This window comes from Clupea harengus, chromosome 13 (genome assembly GCF_900700415.2).
Source record: "Clupea harengus chromosome 13, Ch_v2.0.2, whole genome shotgun sequence".
NCBI classification, from domain to species: domain Eukaryota; kingdom Metazoa; phylum Chordata; class Actinopteri; order Clupeiformes; family Clupeidae; genus Clupea; species Clupea harengus.
Window position 1 is genome coordinate 5,667,649 of NC_045164.1, and position 20,070 is coordinate 5,687,718.

The 20,070-nt window shown below is 45.7% G+C and overlaps 1 protein-coding gene across 10 annotated transcripts in view; it reads left to right on the top strand.

The window, feature by feature from the left end:
• Positions 1-20,070, top strand: part of klc1b (kinesin light chain 1b) — a 35,920-nt gene that overhangs the window by 6,805 nt on the left and 9,045 nt on the right. For 5 of the 10 annotated variants that reach the window (XM_042709511.1, XM_031579614.2, XM_031579619.1 and 2 more), the window contains 13 exons: positions 6,921-7,190; positions 8,190-8,420; positions 9,139-9,217; positions 9,489-9,714; positions 10,192-10,279; positions 10,850-10,951; positions 12,269-12,442; positions 13,390-13,489; positions 14,917-14,969; positions 15,141-15,220; positions 15,315-15,423; positions 15,941-15,949; positions 16,487-16,645. In XM_042709511.1, coding sequence (XP_042565445.1) covers positions 6,921-7,190; positions 8,190-8,420; positions 9,139-9,217; positions 9,489-9,714; positions 10,192-10,279; positions 10,850-10,951; positions 12,269-12,442; positions 13,390-13,489; positions 14,917-14,969; positions 15,141-15,220; positions 15,315-15,423; positions 15,941-15,949; positions 16,487-16,645 — 1,680 coding nt within the window. The remainder of the gene's footprint in view (positions 1-6,920; positions 7,191-8,189; positions 8,421-9,138; positions 9,218-9,488; positions 9,715-10,191; positions 10,280-10,849; positions 10,952-12,268; positions 12,443-13,389; positions 13,490-14,916; positions 14,970-15,140; positions 15,221-15,314; positions 15,424-15,940; positions 15,950-16,486; positions 16,646-20,070) is intronic. The other 5 variants (XM_031579617.2, XM_031579618.2, XM_031579616.2 and 2 more) reach the window with 4 other exon arrangements.

Here is a 20,070-nt window from a genome sequence, read left to right on the forward strand (position 1 = left end):
CTTTATGATCTCTCGCCTGTGTTTGGAATACGATCTGTGCTATATCGAAAATGGTCTCTGCAGCCTGTTACACACCTGTCATAAATCTCCCTGTTGCAGCAGAAGGTTAGCATTTAGTAGTGAGTGCTTATAAGTGCTCTTCTTTGTGTTGGCAGGTTTTTCCCATTAGTGTTTCTCTTGTTGAAGGCTCTGTGGGCCTCTGCCTGAGCAACACTATTCCAGTTAACCGTTGTTGGAACTTGGAAGTATTAAATTGTCATTTTTTTTTTTTGTATGCAAGATTTTACAACAGGCTATTTTGAAATGTCAGAGAGGCTTGATAGCAAAGCAGGAGCGTGGCTCAGAGGAGCGCTGATCAAAGGGCTCCAGTGCCGTATGGTGGCAGCATCTTTGTTGTTTGTTTTCAGATAGATAGAGGATTTTCCCCCATCCCAGTCACCTCTTCAAACGGCGCCTTATTCCCAAACCCTCCTCACACTCCTCAGAGATATTCTGCTAATCCCCCACAGGCGTCTGGATTAAAGGCCCCCCCATCAGCATAGCCCGCTGGCGCATCAGGTGCCTCACGATATTCCCTTCTTATTCTTCAGTCTGCCTTCAGGTGAAGTAGCAGAGGCTAACAGTGAGGAGTTGCAGCTGTAATGTTGGGATATACAGCCCAACCCTAATGCAGCTTTCTGAAGCTAATTTCAGTCCTGCGGCAGAAAAGAAGCACGGCTTGATTCATCATTATTATGTTGTTTGAGTAAAGGTGTTTGGAAATGGGTTAGAAGCACGCAGTCAGGGAAATTTGCCCCTGATACAGCAATATGTTCTCCTCAGTAGACTATGTCTCTATGTCTCTTTTCAGTGAACAACTGGGCCAGTCTGACATTATTATTTAAAGCCTTTTTAAATATTAATGTGGCACTATTATTACTCTGAGCCTGCATTTGAACCTGAAAAGCGACCTTAGCCTCACCCTTGATACTTCCCTTAAGTTCCTCCACAGTATTGTACTTGACAGTCAGCTAATTGGTAATTAGTCGGTGTCAAATGCAATAGGCTTAGCCTGTGCCCTCATTTTCACTAGAAGTTTCTCTGCATATAACCACCAACCCTGCACTGAAGATTATCACACGGAGCAGGATAAATAGGGTGATATTAGGCCTTATAGGGAAATCCATCCCTTCTACTTGCCACATAATTAGTAGAGGCTTGGTGATTAGCTGTGCATAACTCAGCCTAATGTCCTCGTTAAGGCACAGCTCTGTTCTGTCATACTTAGCTCTCAAGCTGTCCACAACGTGGCAAATATACAAAGTTGACACGGCAAGGCAGCGCAACAACACCAGGATTCAGACACGTTTCACTGAGATTTCCTCTGAGGTGAGTGTGTGTGTCTCGTGGACCTGACCGGTCAGAGTCACTGTGGGTTGAGGCGCTTTGTGTGAGCTGTTTGTTTGTAATCTGAGCTCATGCAGGAGACAGTGGGGCAGATAAATCATAGCCTGCTGACTCACTGACCTTTTAGGTAGGCCACTGTCTGACGCTGGGATGAGAGGGAAGAAGCTGCCTGTAAATAGCCTTCCCCTCAGCTGTAACAGACTCACTGATTGGTGTTCTAATCCAACTGTGGATGTAGGTTAGGATAACACATTCCAGTAACCCGTTCGATTCAGGTCATTATGAATTCTCTTACACCTGATCCGTCCCACCAGGATTGTGTGATTTGTGATATTGTTTTTTTGCGATCAAAATGACAATGTGGTTATTTTATAAAAATATGCGATGTTTGTTTAAAACCCCACTTAAACTTCACATACTATCAAACAAATTCATCAGAGAAAAAAAATCACATCAGACAGATTAGGCTATCTATTTGTGTGTATTCTTATGTCTTCAATTCGTGTTATCTGATTTCTGATATGGTCATTTCATCATTACTAGAATGTTATTGAAATCTAAGTTGAAGTAAAATGTCATCCACTGGTTGTTCACTAGACCTTGGCCTGGCATTTGAACTCCAGCCCTATTCCAAAATCACAAATAACATCATTATTCAATCTTTGTTGACCATACCTGGCCTTACTTCATTGATATACTACTCACAAGTGTGATAAACAGCAGAATAAACTGTCTGAAGGTCATGACAACTGAATAAGTTACAAGGCAGAATAATAATGTACTATAGTCCATTTAACTTTCAATGAGATTATTATAAGACCCGTTATGTTGTGAATGTCATTGTCAAGTGAATGTCTTATTCAAGCCAACTTCAGCGGGGTCGTCAGTCACCAAACAAATAGAACCTGAAGCCATGGCAGTGTGACAAACTGTGCATAACTTTTTAAACCACCATCAGGAGAAATGGAATTAAGCTGCAACTTAACACCAAGGCTTATTTTATGCAATTTTATGCACAATTTATGTGGGAAATGGGCAAAATATGCATGACCCCAACCATCATCTCTCCCTTTCTCAGTTATGTCACTGGGTATACATTTAAAAATATTCTTGAAGGAGCTAGAAAGAAAGTGCTGGAAAGGCCAAATTCCCACTCACATCAAAAGCTGCTTATTTTATGCTAATTAGCCGTAGTGGCGTGATATGGGAATGGGAGCCAAAGTTGTTGATACGGCAAAGTCGGACCATTAATCTTACCCCTGGCAACCTAGTAACATTATTAATAACGTTAATGACAATCTCAGCAGGCTTTACTGCGCCTGTCAACGGCACCTAATGACGGCACCTAATGACATTATACAAGTCAGAAGTTTCCATCTGTAAAAGTGGATTCAATTATAAATGCAGCAACACAATAATGAAAAAAAAACCTGTAAATACACGTAATGAGCACAGCAAAATCATTGCATCACATTGAAAGTGTGGCAGAGGGGCATAGCCACCCTCCCTGCATAATATGAGTGTTGGTTTAATAATACAAATAGAGACAACCTTTTAAAATGTTTTATCTAACCTTTAAAGACTATGAACTGAGGGTTAAAGATTTTAAACTAATTTGCTCATTACTAGCTAAAAAGGTAGAGTCACAAGAGCACAAGCTGTGTACTTAAAAAAATATTGATGATATCAAACATAAATAACTATTGAGTTTTATAGGTTAAATCATGGTAGCAGTGTTGACAGGGTATGCTTGTCACCTGTGGTCGGTCATTATAAAACATCAAAAGATTAGAAATGAAAAACAAGGCATACTTGTCTTTACACAGTTGGATTCCTGGTACAGAGATAAGGCAAATTCCTGTCACTTCTAAAATCATGTCACTAGAATATACCCTTATTTTGCACATTTTCATGAGGGCAACAGGGTTCGTGTGAACTGAAGGGAGAGATGAATCAGGAGTTTTTATTTTTATTTTTAAATCATGCATATTTAGAATGAAAACACAGCTTATCAATAAGATCATACTGTATACAATGAAAATTTGAACATGTTGCTGATACTATAGCAGGCACAGGCCAAAAACCCCACTGTCTTCTGCGTAAAAGTGATTTTAACTATTTCAAATATAATGTATTAGACTTATTGCTGCTATTGATGGCTAAGTGAGAATGGCAGTTCGTTATAGATCTCGGATTATTTTTAATCTGACATTGTTGCGGATTCCGTATGTGGAGGACACTAAAGAGAGGCGAAGCGGAGTAATAAAAAGCTAACTGGCGCTAGCGTTGGTTGTTTATGACACTTCTGGGGACTGTCATTGCTCCCACCCTACCATCCACCCCCAGTAGCCCCACTGGGAGCAGGAGGCTCAGTAGCTATTGGCTGACGCAGTAACGCTCCCCACATCCGCACATCCTTTCTGGAGGAAAATGACTCACGGAACGACAAAGCTGCCTTATTTACCCATCTGCCTTTCCTGTCTGCAATGCGAGAGCGTATACAAAAAAAAACATTATCTCATGGGTGAGAGGGGTATTATTTTTATGTGCCTATTTTTTCCCTGTCTACATGCCCCACTCAGTGCAGCTTAATCGTTCCCTTGTGTGATTAGTGGTGTATTGTGTACTGTGCTCTGACTGATCAAAGGTGGTGTTTTTAGCCTGTGCAAAATAGGCCTTTTTTTCTCCGCACGTTGAGACGAGATTCACTACATCTCCCATCAGGCAACGCTTTGCCACCCATCATTAGCTAACTGTCTGGAGGCGCTGGTGTCAGGAACATTAAACCCAACCTATCCATCATCCTCCGGGCCTGAGCAGCCCCCCGCCAGCCCACACACACACACACACACACACACACACACACACAGACCAAGCCTCCACCACAGTCACAGTTATTACTTTGCAGCAGGGGCTTTGTGCATCTACCATACAGAGGGTAAGGCTTGGCGCTCACTCCCCCACATTACAGGGCCTCTGATCGAGGGAATTGCTTGGGGTTTGGTTGCTCCATGACAGTCAGATGATTATGTTATGCTATTTTAAGCCTGGATTTAGGTAGGTGCTTTTTATGCAACCACTGACTGAATGGATATGCGAGGGGAAAAGAATGACTACTCGTCCGCCAACGTGTCCAAATTCCATCGGAAGAAAGCTGGCGCCAAAGCTCTTTGTGATCACTCCCTTTATTCTATTCTAAGGCTATTCAGTGCTTTATTTATCAATCAACTCCCTCAAGAACTGACACAGGGTCAGTTTGGGGGGTGGGGTGCTGGGGGGGGCACACGTTCTGGATCAGCTGTCCTATCCAGTCAGCGGTGTGTAAACATTCCTCCACGCTGATCAGAGCCCTGCCTTGCTTCCCGGGCCAGTGAGTTACAGCTTGTCACCTCACAGGGGCTTTTGTGTGAGGCCGTGCGTTTGTCCTTGGTCCACTTCTGACAGCGGTGGCGATGAAAAGCACAGTGGAAGCGCTCCGCTGAATAAGGGCGTGGCGCGAGTCATCGTAAATCTGCGCCCGGGCCGCGCCAGGCGAGCGCTCCGAGCCCCGAGACAGATGGCGCTCGGGCCAGGCGTCCTCACTGCCAGCTCTACATCATCTCCACATTATGAAACGAGTCTGCAGCGATAACAGTGGAAATAACTGTGCATGTGCCATGCGCTGCTTGGCAGAGCCTGGTGTTTCCACTGCCAGGCAAAGGGGGGCTGCAGCTGTGCCTTGTTTGGGGTGGGGCTGTAACGCCGCTGCTTGCAACCAGGACGGAGACCAAGGTCACTTCGTGCCCAGTCAGCTGTTTTGATGTAAAGGTGTTGTGAGTCACATCATCGCTTTGCCAACTCTGCTCTAATTGGAAGTGTGAGCAATTTGGCATACTGCTACCTTCAGGTGGTACATGCCAGGGCTGAGGTGTTTGAGTGAAATGCCTTCATGTGTCAATAACAAAACAAACAGATGAGTGGCTCTGGTTATACTGTGTCCCATGTCTTAGCAAGACTTAAAGTCATGTGGTATAAAGGATGATCTACATGTGACAGGGAATTTATCTTAAAACACATTTCTGATCTCCATCTGATCTGTCGATTTTAAGAAGTGTTCTTCAGGGCGATTACAGAAGTCGTGTTATTGGACTGTTTGAAAGTGTGTGCAGCAATTTGCTCTTTGTATGACGCTTAGAGCCAAGGCAGCCATGTTGACTACCCTTAGCTCCCCCTCAGAGAGGGCATAGACCGGCTCCAGCAGAGTGGCATATGCTGTATTCCATATGGTTGCAACCCCATGTACTCAGTCACACTTGGTTGGCCGGTGCCGTCATCAGCTTCCTCTTGCACGGATGGTTCTTGTGCCAAGACCAACTTGTTCCCCTCTCTCCTTGGTCGCCTTTCCCCCACATCTCTTTATGGTGTATTTTTCTCTTTTCTTTGGCTCTCTCTTTGTGTGTCTCTCTTTTGTGTCAGTTGATCAGTTTGTCTACCCCTCCTTCTTCTATCCCCTTGTCATTCTGTGCCCCCACTCTTTAGCTCTTAGCTTTACACTCAGCAGGATTTCAGTTCATCCCTAAGAGTGTGTGTGTGTGTGTGTGTGTGTGTGTGTGTGTGTGTGTGTGTGTGTGTGTGTGTGTGTGTGTGTGTGTGTGTGTGTGTGTGTGTGTGTGTGTGTGTGTGTGTGTGTGTGTGTGTGTGTGTGTGTGTGTGTGTGTGCGCGCAGCTTAGCAGAGTGCTAAAAAGTGCCACGCATGCCTCAGCCCTCCACCGTGACTAATGTTTGCCAGTCCTGACGGGCATTTAGCTCCCTCGGCTCGCTTCGTCACGCTCCGTCAGATCAATGAGACAGAAATGCAGTGCAGTCTCATAACCTGACTTCTAATGTACTTGTTCAGATGATCACTGCGACCGTTCTGTGGAAACGTGGCTCTGATCTGTCAGTTTTTAGTGTCATGTTGACACTCAAAGCGTGAACAACAGAGCCTCAGTGGCTGGTGTGTTTGTTGTGTGCTGGCATCCTGTTCTGGAAGGAAGGTGTCATGGGTCGCATATCTGGCAAAGGCAGGGTCCCTCATGGAATGAGAACTTCGCAGCAGTTCACAAACGCTGCTCAAAATCAGGGATGTTTAATTTTGGGTTAATTGCTGTGTGGTGTGGTTCAGTTTATCTGAATTTCAATTTCCATCTGTTAGTTCCAAGGTTGGGTTTATTTCTCTCCAATGAGGAGTTCTTGCATAAGGCTTTAATTATTCTCTCTTTCCAAAACCTACTTCCAGATCTAAGACTTACAGAATATTAGAAGACCTCCCTAGAACTGCTCCCCTGGGCTCTAAAGAAGCAGCGTGCACCTATATGTATAAGCCAATCAGGAAATGCCCATAGAAAAAGGCATCAGTGCCTGTCTGTTAGGTTGCTTTATGTACTTAGAACATCAAGAGTATGGAGACAGACTTCTGCAGGGTTTTAAGTATAATAGTAGGCAGCCAGAACATCTGACATCACTTATGTAGCAGCTCAACCCCTTCCTCTTCTCTCCTCTGCCTCCTCTCCAGGTCAGCCCTCCAGTAGACACAATGTCCACCATGGTGTACCCACGGGACGAGAAGCTGGAAAAGCTGTCGCAGGAGGAGATCATCTCCAACACCAAGCTGGTGATCCAAGGCTTGGAGGCGCTGAAGAACGAGCACAACTCCATCCTGCACAGCCTCCTGGAGACCATCAAGTGCCTGAAGAAGGATGAGGAGGCCAACCTGGTGCACGAGAAGTCCAATCTGCTCCGCAAGTCTGTGGAGATGATCGAGCTGGGGCTCGGCGAGGCGCAGGTGTGTGTTTGTGTGTTTGTGTGTTTGTGTGTTTGTTTGTGTGTGTGTGTGTGTGTGTGCTCACATAAACATTACTTCTAAGTTCAGTATTGTACAAGTGAGTCTGGAGTATCTCCATCCTCTACTAGAAATTATCTGTATTTTACACTGTGAATACTACACTGTTCTATTCAATGACACTGAGCTCAATAGGGGCTCTTAGTGTCGCTTGATCGGGAGGAGTGTGTTGTTCAGGCTGGAAGAAGAAGAAGAGGAAGAGGAATGTTAAAGAGAAGTCACCCATGGGGACATTGGGGCTCACAGCTCTGCTGTTGCTTGGACAGCTTCGCCATTGCTCTATACTAGGAAGCACAGTGTTTTAAAGAGCTTCTAGGGGAGCCATCAGAGGGCTGTTTGTTTGCCTTCGCATGGCATGATTTAAAGTGGCATTATGTAGGAATTGTACTTCAGGGTTAGGATTAGGACTAGCAGTTTTACCTTAAAATAACAGTTTAAAAAAAATTGGGGCGCTACAATGACGTTAATATGGAGAATCACCTCCGTGCCATTGCCATACCAGGGTCCGTAGGCATATTACTGCGTTATGTAAGTTTGCCTGAAGCCGCCCGATTACTACTGTCTGCCGAACTAGTAAGTAGTTTATTTGCCGTCTTGCTTTGTCTTGTGTTACACTTGCTTGATGTTTGACTGTGGAAAGTTGTTGACTCACTAGTTTGTCATAGTGTCAAAGTAAGCCAATTTCAAGAGGTTTCGCTAGGTTTAGCCGCTAGCATCTCGTTAGCGATTAGCAATTCCTCTATTGTGCTGCTTTAAGAAATAAGAGGAACTGAGCAATGAGTTTGCTGCTTGTGACTCACTTGTGTGTTTGTGTGTGTCTGTAAGTGCAAAAGTATACACACACACACACACAAACACACACTTTTTTTCTTCTGCTCTCGGTCATTCACTAAACGGGTTTGTCTGTCCCTCTCCTTGTCCCTCTCAATGGCCGGGCCGCAGGTGATGATGGCGCTGTCCAACCACCTGAACGCGGTGGAGTCGGAGAAGCAGAAGCTGCGGGCGCAGGTGCGGCGCCTGTGCCAGGAGAACCAGTGGCTGCGGGACGAGCTTGCCAACACGCAGCAGAAGCTGCAGAAGAGCGAGCAGAACGTTGCCCAGCTGGAGGAGGAGAAGGAGCACCTGGAATTCATGAACCAGCTCAAGAAGTACGACAAGGACATCTCGCCCACGGTAAAACTGGGATGAGCTGAGCAGCGCGGTGATTAGCGCCTTCGGGTAGAGCCAGCGGGGTGTTTGACTAGGCAGGTTCCAGTAGAGTCAGAGCATTGATTGGGAAGCCAGCTCACAGCAACCCCCCCCCCCCCCGATCCCCCTCTCTCTTTTATCTGTTCCCTCGCTTCCCTTTTCCCTCTCTTCTCTTCTCCCTCTCGTCTGGTTTTAAATGTGGGTGGTGACAGTAATAGCTGCAGACTTCAGTAGTAAGCGATCAGAGAAGGAGAGAAAGAAAGAGAGAAAGAAAGAGAGGGAGAGAACTGAGTGAGTGAAAAAATCCTTTGGGGCTCATCTTCTGGCCGAGCGTTGCCATTTTAAAGTCTTTAAAAGATGCCAAGCAGAGAGGAAAGCGAACCCTGGGTTTCTGCCTAGCTGGGCTATAAATCATGGCCTCATTTTGCATTCTTTTTGAAGATAAAATATAAATGTGAAACATTTAGATCCCTTTTAGATGTCAGATACAGCACTTTCGGTTCTCGCCTTATCATTCAGAGATGGTGCCTTCATCCTCTGTGAGTTCTTATGCATATCAATGCTTTAATGAATTTTCATGACGCTTGCCTTAGTTGTCATTTTTGGCCTTGCTTTGTGTGTCACATTAATGCTTGTTCCTAATTGCTGATGAAGCCATCTTCTGTGTGTCAGTTTCAACAATGTCCTCCTTTTCTCTGACCAGGAGGAGAAGGACGGCGAGACTCCCAAAGACTCCCTGGACGACCTCTTCCCCAATGATGAGGAGGAACATGGCCAAGGAGGTAAGAGTTTGTGCAGTCATATTTCTGCTTGCTTTGGGCTTCCTCATCAGTGTCAGTCAGGTTGAAACGATCATGTTTGCCAGTGGCTTTGCTCTTCGCTCCGATCTGCAGACGGCAAATAGTGAGCCGTGGATTGTGCATTCATTTCCATGCTGCTTTGCATAAAGCATTAGCTCAGTCAATAAGTGAGGATATCACCCGTTGTATCATTTGCTTAGTTGTTTTTTGCTTGAGTTAACCTTTGACCTGGATGTGATCCAACCCCCCACAGTTCCCCAGCAGCATAGCGCAGCATTGGCGGCAGCACAGCAGGGTGGCTATGAGATCCCAGCCCGCCTGCGAACCCTCCACAACCTGGTGATCCAGTACGCCTCTCAGGGCCGCTACGAGGTGGCCGTGCCCCTGTGCAAGCAGGCCCTGGAGGACCTGGAGAAGACCTCCGGACACGACCACCCCGACGTGGCCACCATGCTCAACATCCTGGCCCTGGTCTACAGGTGAGTTAGTCGGTGTTCGTCTGAAGGCACCGTGAGGGATTTCTCTCCGTTTCGTTTTAGTCTCAATTTCATTTTATTTTATTATTCATGGTGCCTCTCTCCTGTAAGCCAAGTTTCACTAAAGTGGTTTAACGTTATGCGGTATACCCCTGATGTACGCTTGAAATTTCACTAAAGTGGTTTACGTTTATGCTGTATTCCTCTGGCGTAAGCTACGGTTCACTAAAGAGGTTTAGCCGAACCAATGCCAGCAGCATTCAGCTCACGGGTGGGATATTTTCCTTTGGCAGCGTGTGTAGTGATAAAACATGCACCTTCCCTACAGTGTAAGCCCCTTTGGATAAATCAGCCACTGAATAAGGGAAGTAAATGTGTTTCTTTGCTGCGTGTAGACGCTCGGTTTGGATTTTAACTTGGCGTATAGGGAAGAGCAAAGACAGGAGATCTAAAAGCTCATCTGTGGATTCTCATGTTTAGAGACCAGAACAAGTACAAAGAGGCGGCTCACCTGCTCAACGACGCTCTGTCTATCAGAGAGAAAACTCTGGGCAAGGACCATCCTGCTGTGAGTTTTACACACGCACACACACACACACACATTTAAACACGCAGTAAAAGTGTGCTTTCAATGTGTTATGGCTTGGCATCCCCAGTGGCGTGGTACATTACAGGCTCCCATTTGCCAACTGCTGTGTTTTTATTTCTCCGATTTCAGCTTTAATGATGCCGCATCCATCAGAGCCGTCAGGCCTAGCTAAATTAGGACCCGAGAGAAAACATTAAATCTTCATTTGGAAAACATTACTTCCTATCTGAGCACAGATTTTGTTATCATTAGAATCATCATGCAAATCAACCAGCCAAGCCTAATGAAGCAGTCAACAGTACGACAAACATGAAATTCATTAATTCAGCAAAAATGCCTCTTTTAGGGATTTAGTGATTCGCCATGTCACGTAATCCATAACTTATATACCTTCATACCCCATACCTTTTTTTCAGCTGGAACGTTATTGACTTCAGTATGATGTTTTAGGGTCAGCTGGATTAGCATGTCTTGCAGACTGCATCAGTATGAAAACAAAACTGTATGATCTTCACATGTGTGTGTGTGTGTGTGTGTTGGTGACTTCAGGTGGCTGCCACGCTCAACAACCTGGCCGTGCTGTACGGCAAGAGGGGGAAGTACAAGGAGGCTGAGCCGCTGTGCAAGAGAGCCCTTGAGATCCGTGAGAAGGTACGGTCACGTTCTCTGACCTCATGTCTGGCTGTTCACACACACACACCTAACTACTTCAAGCCATCGCACCGATCTCACAAGTTCTGTGAAACTTGTAGTTTTTGGTTGTCAGTGACTCACGTACACTATTGCTTGAGACATGTCGGTGCTACTCTCTAAAGAGTGGAATGTGATGAATCCGACAGATATGGCCTACTTCATCAGTCTCAGAAACCTGTTCCTAAAAATGTGGTCTTATACACTTCACTTGGTCTCCACTCCTTTGTGCAAGTCTCTTTATTTTACAATTTTACTCTACTCTATTTCCTCAAAACAGAACCCAGTCTCTAAAGCAAATACTGCACCATAATTGTCTGAGTTTATTTTGTGTGATTTTTCTCCCTTTTACTCTGTAACGCCTTTGGGAACCCTTAATCCCATCATTAGTGCTGTTTTCTTTTCCAGAGATGTAATTGCAAACATAGACTGCTGGATTATGAACGGTTTAGGTATCATTATGACCAGAGGAACTTTGAAGTCCTGTAATTACTCGCTTGGGGGATCAATACTCGCTCTTCTAAGAATGTTTTTCTTTTTTCTATTGTTTTTATGATCTTTTGTGGAAGTAAATGGCCGCTGTAGTTTTAAAGCGCATCATTACACACCCTAATGCCTTAGAGAAGGCATCATCTTGTCAGACGGAGAATTAGAGGGATTAATCGAACGCTCTAATGAAAACTCTTCCGACTGCTCTCTGCAAATGGAGGCCTGGCTTTGTGTAAGAGAGAGAACGCCATTCTTGTAGAGGAGAGAGAGAGTGCACCAAGGACCCCCAGAACAGAGCACCGTCTGGCCAGGGCCTGCTATTGATCTGGACATGATGAGATCGTGTTTGCCTTGAGCACTGTGCACTGTGCACTGAGCTCCTGTTAGCCTACTGGCTGCTGAACAATAAATTGAATTAGAATTAGGTGCATGACTAGCGATGGGTATACTGTTTGTAAAATCTCAAAATGGCTGGCCTCACGCTATATTTGGGGAATTGAATTGTCTGTGGATTTCTTACAGAGAGAAATTAGGGAGAGAACATAACTCTCAACTCATTTTAAATACAGATTTATGTGGAACAACAAAACAGAAAAATCCAGGTCAGAGCACAGACTTGCTTTGCTCCCCTGTCACTATGTTATGAGAACAGTGCTCCAGGTCCCACCACTTAACAAAGGCGCTACTGCAGATCTTATTTTGAAAAGGACAGTATGGTTGCAGTCCTATTGCATCATGCTTGACCGCGTCTGTCCTGTGTGTGTGTGTGTGTGTGTGTGTGTGTGGCAGGTGCTGGGGAAGGATCACCCGGACGTGGCCAAGCAGCTGAACAACCTGGCGCTGCTGTGCCAGAACCAGGGCAAGTATGAGGAGGTGGAGTACTACTACTGCCGCGCCCTGGAGATCTACGAGTGCCGCCTGGGCCCCGACGACGCCAACGTGGCCAAGACCAAGAACAACCTGGTGGGTGGAGGCAGACGGGTGGGAGAGGCGTGTTTGTAGAAACAGCCCAAGGCTGATGGTGTCTCTGGGGTTCCTGACGTATGCCACACCCTGGTTTACCTTGTGGGTGCATGTCTGTTTGTGTCTCTCTCTCTCTCTCTCTCTCTGTGTGAGGGGGGGGGGGGAGAGAGAAAGAGAAATAAAGTGTGTGTGCGTGTATTTCTGCTTTGCTTGGCAGGCAGCTCGTTTGCACTCCCATAAGACTATGCTATAATCAAAGCCCTATGCAATTTGCGGAAGGCAGGAGGGTCGTAAAAATTGATTTTAATCTTTTTAGCCGAAGATTGTGAAATGTCTATGGTCTGTGTAAAGCCAAGGTTATTACCATTAGTCAACAGTTGGATGAGCTATGCCTTACAGACCGGGTGGCTTTGTCAGACACCTTCAAACTCATCTCCTCTCTTTCCTTTGTGTTTCTGTGAATCCTGACTCTTTTGCGAATCCTTCTTTCATGAAGGCAAACATCGGCGTGAGCCCAGAGGGGCTGTTTTATGAGCCTGCAAAGCCGTGTTCCGCCGAAGGCCATATGAGCCTATGTCTTTGTGCACCTTATTGCTTTGAGTCGAGTCTACCCACACACCTCTCACTGTTTGTCCGTGAGGCAATGCACTCACTGATCCACAGACATGGCGATATGCCTGTTATTTCTCCAGTGAATGCAACGCCTACTCTCTCCCAAAGACACCAATGAAATGACCTTCAGGTTTAGATCCTCTTTTTTTATTTTCTATGTCTTTCATTGCTCAGTCCTTTCACCATTTCTTTCTTTTGTTTTGTTCTTACGTTCTATCTTTTCTGTCTTGCCCTTTTTCTTTTGTTCATTCTTTGTTTTTGTTCCATCTTTGTTTTTGTCCATTCTGTCTGTGTTCATCTGCTTCATCATTCATTCCTTCACTCTGTTTCTCCAGGCCTCCTGCTTCCTGAAGCAGGGGAAATACAAGGAGGCTGAGATCCTGTACAAGGAGATCCTGACGCGGGCCCACGAGAAGGAGTTTGGATCCGTGGATGGTGAGGTGCTCTCTTGATCTGTTGATCTGGGTGTGTTGGGGCCTCAGTAGGGAAAGGATAGACATCTCTTGTCATTTCAAAAAGAGAGAGAATGGAAAGAAAAGAGGGCATTATGACCTAGTAGTTGCCTAACGTCAGTGTAACCTATTACACCTCTTTTTCTTCTGTTCTCATTTGTCCTCTCTTACCCCCTGCCTCCCACAACCACCCCACCCCTACTGAAAGCCCAGAGAAGCAGCAGTGATGATGGGCAATGGGTTAAGAAATGGTCGGTGTTCTAAAAATACCAGCCTGCACTCAGCACAGCAGCCCTGGGACAAGGAAAAAGGAGAAAGAGAGAGGGAGAAAGAAAGACTCAGAGAGAGAGAGAGAGAGAGCAGCTCATTGGGAGAATCTTTTTTAATTTTTTTGGTAAGACCAAAATAAAGGTAGTCTTTTCAATGAAGTGGTCTGTCTCTTTCCAAACACTGAGTGCCTCCCAGGGAAGTGCTTTCCATGCCACTTACACCCCACCTCTTTTCAAACCCCCTTTTGGACCGGGGTAATCTACGCTTGGGCTGTCGCATGGCACCGCGAAGAAGGAAGAATTGGGTACAGCAATTAGTAAATGCCTCTCTTCCTGCTGACCAGGCAGATCCAGGAGAATCACTCTGAGCAAGAAGTTAATTTAGAATCCAACCTCCTCAACATGTGACTCGTGTAGTTGATTCATTGTGATGTTTAGTATAGGAGTTCCTACATTCCTATATTGATATTCAGGTTTTTTTCCTGACAGTTTATTGTCATGGCTCTGCCCGTCATGGATAGACACTTACATGTGCAGGCATTGTGCTTTTATTGCTTCTTGTTCTTACACATCCTTCCCTAAAGTAACATAGGGAAAGAGGGGGAGGGAGAGAGAGAGAGAGAGAGAAAGATGACTATCTAGTCATTTACAAGGCGGCACATAATATTCTTGCTACATCGCTAGCTATACACATTGATTTACAGCCTTACAGCGCGATGCCAACACAGCACATTTGTTATTACAAGGAAAACGCAACACCTCCCAACAGCTATTCATATGCAGTCCAGCGTTCTCTTTGCACACTCGGTTTTACGGTCAGTAGAGCAGGAACTCACTCCTCTGGTCAGTTTTCTCAGCTTTATTGGTCGCAGTATTTGGTTAGGTGCCGTGGTAATGAACAGGATGGTTGTGTGTGTGCCAGCAGTGCTGGCTGTATATTTCCCTCAGTCTAAACAGTATCAAGGTGTGTGTCAACAGCACTGGCTGTATATTTCCCTCAGTCTAAACGGTGTGAAGGTGTGTGTCAACAGCACTGGCTGTATATTTCCCTCAGTCTGTGGTCTCAGGTCAACAGGATGGTTCTCTGTGAATGTAACCATATTGTCTCACCTGTCTGTCTGTGTGGTCCCTCTACTCGCAGCCGAGAACAAGCCCATCTGGATGCATGCAGAGGAGAGGGAGGAGATGAGCAAGGTGAGTGTGTGTGAGTGTGAGTGTGTGTGTGTGTGTGTGTGTGTGTGTGTGTGTGTGTGTGCATGTATGTGTGTGTGTCTGGCTATCAGACTTGTGTCAGTATTTTCAGAGTGACTTCTAGCTCACTTCTGTTCTCACATACTCTCTGCTCTCTGCTCTCTCCCCTTATTGACTGACTCCCAGGGCAAGCACAAAGACAACACCCCCTATGGAGAGTATGGGGGCTGGTACAAGGCCTGCAAAGTCAACAGGTACAACAGACAGCAGTGTTCTGTGTGTGTGCATGCAGTTGTGTGTGCGTGCGTGTAAGCGTGTAATAGATGTCTGTTGTTTTTACTCCCACAGTCCTACTGTGAACACGACTCTGAGGAATCTGGGAGCTTTGTACCGCCGACAGGGCAAAATGGAGGCAGCAGAGACTCTGGAGGAATGTGCCATGAGATCCCGCAAGCAGGTCTGAAACACACACACACACACGCACACAAACTCTCTCTCACACACACACACACACACACATAAATACAAACTGTGAAAAAGTTGTTGAACGCTATTTGCGAGCACAGTGTGACTTCAGTTCTGTTCTTGTGTTTTTTTCCTCTAAGTCTTTGATCACTAAACGCTCACCTGTATCTCCTCCCAGAGGGAAATGCACTCCCGTGCTTCTCTGTGGAGTGTTTGATTTGGAACACACCTTACTCTGTCTTCTCTTCAAAGCGCTGCTTTCTTCATCATGTCATTCTCCCCACTGTGATAAGCCTCCCCTCCTTTTATAATCACTCTGCAGAAGCCCAAGTGATGATGTGAACAGTGCAGTTCTGCTCTAGATCTGACTTGTCTCTTCCATCTCTGAACATTTTACTGTGACTCCTTGTAACCTCACTGGGACTTTTTCTCTCTCTCTCTCTCTCCCCCCCTTTTCTCCCTCTCTCTTTCCTTCCCCTCGCTCCTCCTCGCCTTGCTTTTGGACACAGAGCAACACAGTAAGTTGGTGTCTTTCTGCTGGGCCTTGTTCACCTCCTCCATGTTCCACCTGTATCCATTCATCATCATCATCATCATCATCATCATCATGACTTTCACATTCCTGCCCTCTCCTGTAGCTGTGCTCTGTGCATTTCTGTTCCAAGTAGAGATATGTAGAGGCAGAGATGTGTTCTTTCACAGCAGTACTCAAAAGGGTTTTCACACATACTGTTTGTTCCTAGAACACTAATATCTAGTGATGGGACCATTACTCTCAATTTCTTGGTAGACTCCTATTCTGTGCTGTTTCTCGTCATCGTAGCTGTGTGTATATTTGGTGTATATTGTGTCTGGTAGTGAGGAAGTCGCCTGATGTAGCACAAACACTGTAGAATTACACACTAATCTGTCTCTTGTTTAATCAAAGCTGACATTCATATCATGTGCAGTGTTGATGTAATGTTCTCACATCATTTTATTCATGATTCTACTTGTGCGTGCGCGTGTGTTTCTCGCTCTTTTTTTTTCTCTCTCTCTCTCTCTCTCTCTCTCAGGGCATTGACCCCATCCACCAGACACGCGTGGTGGAGATCCTGAAGGATGGCGAGGGCGACCGCGAGCGCCAGCGCAGCCGTGAGAGCCTGGCTAGCGTGAAGTACGACAGCGGCTCGGAGGCCGGCCAGGAAGTGAGTATGGGCATCGAGTGGAACGGGGTGAGTACAGATTCACAGCCTCAGGACCGCCACTCAGAGACCAGCCAGTGGTGCTGCAGAGCAGGACAGGTGCTGTCAGACCAGAGCATACACACAGGGGAACCCTACTTGAGCTTAGACACACACACACTCACACATACTCACTCACACACACACACACTCATTCTCTCTCTCTCACACACACACTCACACTCTCTCTCACACACACACACTCTCACTCTCTCACACACACATGCACATTCACACTCTCTCTCACACACACACACACATTCTCACACACTATCTCTCTCTCTCTCTCTCTCTCTCTCACACACACTCACTCTCACACTCACACAACACAGCACAGCACAACACAACATGTACAAATACAAACACATAAACCTTAGGTAGAGAGCATATATCATCCCCTCTCCTATTGAACAGAGAGGGGTTGTAGTTGATATGGTTTGATTGTTAATCGTTAGTTTAATTTAATTAAGCTTAATTGTGGTAGGTTATTTGTTTCTCCAGGAAAATCACCTTAGCCAGAGAATTAGTTTGACACGCCTGTACTAAAACCATCATACAAAGAGTTGTTTTACCAAACAAATGACCCAAGTTAAGATCAGTCCGCTGTTCTCCTGGTTTGACTCTCCTGTCCTGCTCTCACAGCATTTGGCTCTTATTTTCAAATGAAAGCAGAATGCTGATTGAGTGTCTTGGCATATCCATGTTTTGTTTTTTGTTTGTTTGAATGTTTAATAATGTCCTGCTTTGCTGCTGGTTATGTGTTGTGTTTGGCTGAACTAGTCCATTTTTTGCTTGTTTTAATGCCGGTCGACTACCATAACACTGCTGTTGACGTGTAGAACCGTGCACAGTCACCACTGGGCATTTTGACCACACCGATGCTCCTGTCCTGCAGAGTTCACAGGCCAGCTGAGGGAGGCCACATCATCATGCTTAACATGCGCGGTTCTCCTCTTGGCTCTGGGGAAAGTGGGTGTTCTGACTAAACCAGAGAGATGAGGCAGCTATTAAATGGGAGCTGTTTTCTCAAGGACAGCACGTCTCCTTAGTATAATAGTGAGGTGACTCATCCTCACTGGCTCTCTGAGATTTGTCACGATCTCAGTCGTGTCATTATTCTGTTTAGTGTATCGTAGAGTAGACTTCACACAGGAGGGTCTGGTGTCTAATGTAAGATAGGTGGATCAGGCCTGATACACTTTAATCCCTGTCAGCCTGAGCTAAAAGGGTGTGACTCCCTTTCACCAGTGTAGAACAGCTCTCATATGCTCTTCCACCAGAACAGCCCGTCAACTGTGACTAAACCACCCTAAAAGAACTCTGCAGTCCAGGAGCTATGTGTGTGTGTGTGTGTGTGTCCCTGCTCAAGATGCCGTGTGTGTGTGTGTGTGTGTGTGTGTGTGTGATCAAGATGCCCTGTGTGTGTGCACGTGTGCGTGGACATGTGCATGCATGTTTTTTGTATGTGCATCTCACAAGATGGAGCTGAGGTTTGTGTCTGTGTTTTATGTGTATTGCTTCTACTTGCCTGAATTAAAGCATGACCCGCTAGCATGCTGTAAACCCCTCACGGCAAGCACTGACATGTTCTTTATTTTATTCACTAAGTTTTGATGATTCTCGTTCCCTGTTTTTATCCTTCCACTGTGAATGAGCATCATATTTCTTATTAACCTACACTGCCTGTACTACTTCATGAGACGCTCGCTGCGCTCGCCGTCATAAAACTACCATGCCGTGGAGTAGACCAATTAACTGATGGATGTTCTGATCCATAATCTCCTTCTCTGTAATCTTTCGGGAAAAGTGTCTAGTAGTTGAAATACGATCCCTTTTATGGATTATGCCCTCTGATGGTCCAAAATGGACGCTCCACTGTCTTTATTTACACGTTAATTGCCCATATTTATCATCATCGGCTGCTTTTTGGCGGATGGAATGTAGCACAGTCAATAAGTGGTATGTCTTTGTATGACATTTGAGCACTTAAGAGTGCGAGTGTAAATATTATTTTATTGAAATATTCCTGCAGCCCTCATTTTTAAGATATGGTAGAGGAATGGCTTCAGGGATAGCCGTGTCATGTCTGAGAGATTCATAAACTGCCTGTCTTTGGATTTAAGTGCTCCCTCTCCTTGTAACAGACCTAAAATATTGCTTTTGAGAGGCATCCCTGGGGCCGTGCTATGGGTGGGATAAGTCCTGAGTTTTGGCCTTGTGGGCCCTGTTACCCAGACCACCCCTGCAAATGTGCATGAACTTAAATGCAAGCCTCTATCAGTGCTGGAAAGCCAGAAAAGGTTTGTCTGTGTGGTTGCCCTTACGGTGTGTATGTGTGCTTTAGACATTAGGCCACCCTCCCCGTGGACATCTCCCCTCCTCCTTCTGCTCGGCTCTTCCTTGTTGCCATATGGTAACCTCTGTGTTGCTGTGGCGACCTCTGCGTTGCCCAATCTGTTCTTACATCCCTGGCATTATGAGACCGGAGAGAGGGTGGAAATAGCAATGCCAGGGTGTGGCGTGTAGAAACCTGCTGTATCAAGGCCTCGGCTTATATTTGTAGAGCATGTTTGATGGTTGTGATGTAGTCTGCGCGTGGCGTTTTGCGTTGTGTCATCAACTCCACTGCATGGGTTTGTGTCTTTTTGTGATGTAGTTTGTGTCCTGTTGCCTTTTTACCTAACAGTGCGTGCATGTATCAACCACCTGCAATCTGTTTCACTGCCTTCTAACCTGTGACTGCAATGATCAGCCATTCTGTTTGATTTGCCTTGACAACCAATCAGCCAATGAATTCTACTCCTCTCTTGCGTGTGAATCGTGCTCTCCCCTTCCTTGTCTCTGAGATCCTCTTGTGCTAGATGCTGCTGTACGTCATAGTTGTGATGAGCCATTAGGGATTAGTGACACTTTAACCCTATTGACTTGTAGCCACTTCATGCAGCTTAAGCAGGTCAGGTAGCCATCCAGTAGTGAAAGAGCCATGTAGAAATATAAGTAATAAGCTTTGAAAAAGTCGCATTGATCAAACATGTCAGGGGTATGATAGGTCACGATTTTCGAATGTTGAAATTACTTTATTAAAGTAAGACAGATGAGACTTAGATGAACCCTCTCCCTTTCAAAGAGGACACTGCAGAAATCCACCCACCCCCAACCAAACACACCCACACGTGTACACACACTCTGACATGCATATGTTCACATGAGTCAGAAGCCTGACTCTTCTTCAGATTTTGCCTCATATGAATCAGTGTGGCCAGCTCCTACAGTTTGTCACTGTGCAGAGCCGTGCCAAGTCTCTCTCTCTCTCTCTCTCTCTCACTCTCTTTCTCTGTTTCTTGCGCACACACATTAGCAATATGAATAGAGACATCATCATGGACACACACACACACACACACACACACACACAC